This window comes from Triticum urartu, chromosome 6, assembly GCF_003073215.2.
Source record: "Triticum urartu cultivar G1812 chromosome 6, Tu2.1, whole genome shotgun sequence".
Lineage (NCBI taxonomy): Eukaryota > Viridiplantae > Streptophyta > Magnoliopsida > Poales > Poaceae > Triticum > Triticum urartu.
In genome coordinates, this window is record NC_053027.1 from 520,166,469 (window position 1) to 520,172,683 (window position 6,215).

At 48.7% G+C, this 6,215-nt stretch overlaps 1 protein-coding gene across 1 annotated transcript; it reads right to left on the bottom strand.

Annotated features, from left to right (window-relative positions):
* Positions 1-1,199: 1,199 nt before the first annotated feature.
* On the bottom strand, positions 1,200-6,003 carry LOC125516900. The gene is made up of 3 exons (XM_048682171.1): positions 5,989-6,003; positions 3,458-4,056; positions 1,200-1,529 (listed from the first exon to the last, which is right to left on the bottom strand). The coding sequence occupies exons 1-3, from the start codon at positions 6,001-6,003 to the stop codon at positions 1,478-1,480; spliced, it is 666 nt and encodes a 221-aa protein (XP_048538128.1). The 3' UTR covers positions 1,200-1,477.
* Between the last annotated feature and the right edge of the window lie 212 nt (positions 6,004-6,215).

Below are 6,215 nucleotides of genomic sequence, written 5' to 3' on the forward strand. Positions count from 1 at the left end.
CGGATCAGCGTGCGCAGGAGTCAAAGATTCAGATCACGGGCTCCTGGCTGATATCATGCAAAAGTGGCGGCATCGATCTGTAGTACTCTCTTCGGTCATTTTTACTCTGCATATAAGAAATATCTGAAGTCAAACTTCATAAAGTTTGACCATATTTATATGAAAAAATATTAACATCTATAATGCTAAATTTATACAATATGAAAACTAAAGTCATGATGCATTTGTTGTTGTTGACTTCACATTTTAAATGTTGGTATTTTTTCCTATAAATTTGGTCAAAGTTTACGAGGTTTGACTTCAGACAAGTCTTATATGTGAATTAAAAAGGACTGGAGAGAGTACTACTACATACTCCGGAAAGAAGCCGGGCGAGAGGTGCAATGGACGGACGGTCTTGATCATCCGCATCTTGGCCGCTAGCTAGCTCAAGTGGGCCTTATATCATTATAATTCCACTACGAGAAAACAAAGAGGAAGATCTAACGACGACGCCGGGAAGATCTTCCTTTGGAATCCACGGCAAGCTAGCCAGGGAGATCGCAGCCGAAAGAGATCGAGATCGAGGTCGACGAGATGACAATTGTTCACGGCACGTTGATGAACAGTAAACATCGATGACTTGAGGCGATGCCCTCGTCAATCGATCGCGGAGCAGAAGCAGGCGTGCGTGAGCGAGGCCACACGTACAGTCCGACAGCGAAACCAGATGAAGAACGATAGAAGGTTCCCGGCTGTGGTTGACCGCTTCCTCGGCGGCTCGTTCATACCACGACGACGACGATGATCGACGGGTCCGTGCGTTCCATGCAATGGCTGGTACTATGTTGTACTCCGTGTGTAACTTAACGTAAAACATTTTTGCAGTTTACATAGGTTATACTTGAGTACTTCCAAAATAGTGATCTAAACGCTCTTATATTCTTTACGGAGGGAGTACATAACAGGTGCAGGACGTAAACATTAAGATGGAGACTTGTGTGACCGAGAGCATGCTTGTACGCTTGATGTGATCGAGAGCTGGATAGAAGAACCTAGCTTCCTAATCAATAGCCTTTTGACTGACTGCTCGGCGAATGCATTCGTGAGTAAAGCTCTTAGAGATTCCTCGCAGAAAAAGAGACCTGATCCGAGGGCGAGGAGTATATTGTTCATTTGCCTTGCTGTCGGCAAGGTATAAGTGACAAGTAAAAAAACTATTTTTGTGAAATAAGTTTAAAAAAAACCTCAACATATATGTGTACATGGACTGCTCTTCTTTCAAGAAATGCTAGCTTCCTGTGCATTCGCGATTCCATACTTTTCAATTTGCATGTCAGCATTGTTCGTTGCCGATCTATAAGTAATCAAGTGGGCACTGGAGGATGACAGTGTACATACGACAATTATTGCGTGCACAATTTCACTAGGATCTAGATCGATCGACACTAAAATTGTCGGCAAGGCATCTCCAAGTGAAAAATCCAGAAAGAGACACTCATTTGTCCGCAAACACGATTCGGATGGGTCCACGAATGCCCTGTGAGAGCCTGCACATCGGTATCTTTTGTTATTCAAACGGTTCAAATGTGATTCAAACTAGATTAGAGTATATTACAACAAACTAGATATAATTTATTTAAACTTAGCCTAATCTACGTAACTAGGCAGACACTGATCCGTTGCGGAGCTTCTTCTTGACCAAGGATGCCTGCGCGTAGGAGCACGACAACCACATGGATAAGGAGAAGGGGCTCAACGACAAGCGGCAACGCGGATAGGAGCCCTCATGTCGGGACGTCAGTTGAACGGTTTTGTACCCGCCGAGTAACCACATAGCTTGACAGCCCACGCGCTCCTCCACGGCTATCTTGCAAGCCATCATAGCACGACTACAATGGGGAAAAGGTGGTCAGCGACGACTATTGTTTGGATAGGCGGTGGAGAGTGGATAGTGAAGAGGCAGAGAGCGAACGGTTAAAAAGAGGGGAACGGCCTATTGGGTCGACGTGGCAGATATCCAGGACTCCCCTACTCTTCCCCTCGCTTTGTGCAAGGTGTGGAGTAGCTTTGGAGATGCCCTAGTAGCCGCACTTCTTGTCAGCTTGATAGTGGCCACATTCATGTTCAAACTTCAAACACCTCTTACACGAATAAGTTGTATGTGTTCTTCTTCGATGCGTCTAATATATTCTTAACCAACCCACTTAACTTTTTTGTCTAGCTACCTGGCGTTCGCTGGGGTGAGATTCCAACGAACGCCTCTCACTCCAGCGAGCACCCCTAAAGCTATCCAGTTTGTATCGCATGGCGGTGGTTTTTATCAAAAAGTCCGCGTAAATTAAACAAACAACCATGGCAGTTTTGTAAAATGCCATGCCGACCACATAAATTGCCAGCCCCGGCGTTTGCAATTGCCAGCCCTGCTGGCGCCTTTTTCTTTGGCAGGAAACCCACTCGATATACAGCTAGATGGTCCAAAAAAACATATTCGATCCCTACGAACCAACGTACGCCTTTCTATTAGTTGGTTGCAGGCCAAGTATAAGCACGTGAGGTTTCTGGATTGTGATCTATATATTTCTAGGTACATATGCTTGAGAAAAAGAGTTTCCCCCCGCTTTATAGATAAAGCATCACCGAACAACCGAATCCTGCCGATATAAACACACACACCGCACACACTCAAGGCTGGATACAAGGACGCTGATAACAGCAACACTACCCCAACAAAATCCTAGCCAACATCAGATGAACACAATAAGCACTACTACGATGATGTCGGGGCCCTCAACCGTGGGCGGGCCACCGCGAAGAGGAGAAGCCGAGTAGGATGAACAATGAGCTCCAGAGCGACGCCTTCAGCAAGGGAACGACACCATCGTGTCGCCATCACCCAATCCAAGGATTAGAGTTTTCCCCGGAGCACTCCGACGACAAATGAGATGCCGCGACGGCGCCTTCAAGAAAGGGACGACGCTGGAACGCCGCCGCCGTCGGCCTGGCAGAGCAGAGCAGGTTTTCACCCCGGCCAACACTCATCGTCATCGGATTGGATGAACGACCCACCCCGGTCAACACGCCGCCCACACGGCCATGCTAACCGGAGAACGCCCAAGCCGCATGCTTCGCCCAAGAGCACCCCGGCTACCACCAACCGGGCCGCCGCCGCGGTATCCGAGCTCCACCCTCAACCAGGACACATTGAACGGACGCGGCTGACTAGAACGAAGCGGAAGCTCGCCTTCCACCCCAAAGTCGACACCTTGGCACGATCGGTGACCTCGGCGACCGGATCAGGGCCAGGGGAACTCCGGCGGCCACCCGCAGCAGCCGCCAGATGCAACGGAGGGGGCACCCTGCCCCTTCCCGAAGTCCCCTGCCACCACCAGCAGGCCTCGCGCGCACCACCACACCATGGCGCCACCCCGGCCTGACGAGCCCGTCGCTGAGTCCAAAGAAGAGGGAAGGAGCTCACCCGAGTCCGACGCAGACGAACCGCCGCCAGAGAGAGCCGCCGTTGCCGCGAGCAGATCGGACAACCACCAGGCCGCAGCAACGCCGCTGCAGACCACCCCACTCCGAGGTCAAGACCGACCTCGGCCACCGCCCGCCGCCATCCAGGAGCCGGATCCGGGAGGATCGGGCCGGATCCACGCCACCTCCCAGACCGGGAACCCCCGCGGCCGCCACGCCACAAGCGAGCCCGCCGCTCGACGTCGCGGCCCTATCAGGCAACCCCGCCGCCGAACTCCGAGCCCGCCGCCGCGCCGCCGGCCCCGCCAAAGCCCGGCGCCGCCACTCGACCGGCCGTCTCGCACCAGCCGCGGAGCACGAGGGGGGAGGGAAGAAGAGGCCCCGCCGCCGCCCCCACCGGCCGGGCTTCGCCCGACGACGTCGCTGGGCGGCAGCGAGGGAGGAGAGCAGAGGAGGGGGAGGGTGAGTCGCGGCGGCTAGGGTTGCCCCCCGGGTCGCTCGCGAGAGCGACACGGGAGGGGACGGGGAGCTGTGTCTCAATTGGCCAGAGGTACATATGCTTTCCAGGGAAAACTTTGGCAAACGGCCGGGAATCCAAATCTAATCCGTCCTGCTGGGCTGCTGCACACACAAACCTTAATCGGCCAACGTGACCAGAACGAATTTCCTCTCCTGTTTCTATAACAGATCGCTTTACAAAAGCAGAATGCTTAGCCGCGATTCCCTCCGGATAAGATTGTTCCTCTTGTGAACAAACCCGGTAGCTTCGTCTGAATTTTAGCTGTGTGGCAAACGCTAGCACTTGCATGTGCTATAGTAGTGGTCGAATAACTTTGTCTTCTTGCAGGCACATGCAAATAATATTTGCATGTACTCCCTCTGTTTCTAAATATAAGTTTTTTAGACATTTAAAATGAAATACAACATAATGCATGTAAACATATTTTAGAGTGTAGATTCACTCATTTTGCTTCGTATGTAGTCATTTGATGAAATTTTTAGAAAGACTTATATTTGGGAACAGAGGGAATATATGTGATCCTGCTAACCTTTTGGCGGGAATTCTAGATTGGGATCAAGAATTTTGGCCTCTGCGCCACTACAGACATATGCAATTCCTTTTTGTAAAAACAATGGCAACAAATTATTTATCACCAAAGATGGCTTGACGTGATTGGACAAATGCATTAGCACATGATGAGACATGGCCACTTTTTCTCAAAAAAAACATGAGACATGGCCAATACTTTATTTTTGCGGGTGACATGACCACTACTTTAGCCGCCTAAAGTTACTTCGCAAACACACCGGCAACTTTTCAGCCGGACAAACTAGAGCTCATCAGGAATGAGAATCTGAACGCATGGCAATTGTAACTTCAGAAAACATTTAAAATGAAGTCCAAACGAAACCGAACGAGCAAGATATATATGTGGCCAGTCTCATGATCATCTTATCCCTGCACCAAGCAGCCTAACTTTCTCGAGGTCTCTTCTTTTTGGGAAATCAATCAACGCTCCTTTGTAAATTGTACTTTATTTTTATTAATAGAAAATACCGTAGAACTATTGTTCTACGGGTGGGGCTTCAAAAAAAATCGCCTCTTATGCCTGTACTCAGGGAAATAATGATAACGCCCACGCGTGTGGCATGTTTGCACATCGTCCACACACCTTAATCCACGTTGATTATGTTTTGCACGAATCTTAAAGGAATCTGTTAGAATGACCTCTTTTGGTTCATAGGATAGGATTATCATAGGAATAGAAATCTTGTAGGAAATGAAATGACATGTATCTCAAATCCTATGAGTAGGAATAGGAAACAAGATGTCATTTGGTTGACACCAAAGGAATTTTTCCATTGAGTCTAGGCTCTTTTTTATTTTCCTATGAAATATGGAGGATAGGAACCAATCCTGTGTAGGAATAGGAATCCATTCCTATGAACCAAAGGGCTTTAAAGAAAAAAATCCTATAAGAATCTTATCCTTTAAAATTCCTACGAAATTTCTCTAAACCAAAGGAGACTGAGTGTCACGTGGGCATCATCGTGTGTGCGAGCGTTGGAGAGTTCGCCCACACGCCCCGCGGCATGCGTTTTGCCAGCTGCATTGTGTGCGCGAACTAGTTTCTGCACACACAACCACCACCTAGCTAATACGCGTGTGGATGAACTATTTTTTGCCCACATGACACTTGTAGGTTGTTGGATGGCAACTGCAGTTGCGTATACGTGGTAACTAGGTAAACACACATGGCAACTATGATTCGTTGCTAGACGATAATTGCATTTGCGCGTACGTGGCAATCAGGATAAACACACATGCCAACTGTAATTAACCATACATAGCCACTACGGTTGGACCACACGTGGTAACTAGGTAAGCACACATGGCAACTATTGTTTCACCATATGTGGCAAGTAGTCAATCACACACGGTAATTATGGTTTGATTAGACGCGGCAACTACTATAAATTGGACATGACCACTATAGTTAACCAAAACAGAGAGAGTTGTCATGCTTTTACAACTGCATTTGCCATCCCGGATAACTACATCTGCCATTTCGGATGGCAACTAAATCATCATCCTGTAGGTACCTAACGTAGCTGTGTCAGGACGTGTGGGCATATTTGCTTCGTACCACATGCGCGGGGTGAGGGTGAGTAGTACTTGTTGGACGTGTGGCATGAAGTAGCTGCGCCCACACGTATGAGCAATTCTAATTTTCGCCCATACATAGCTCGTGTGGGCT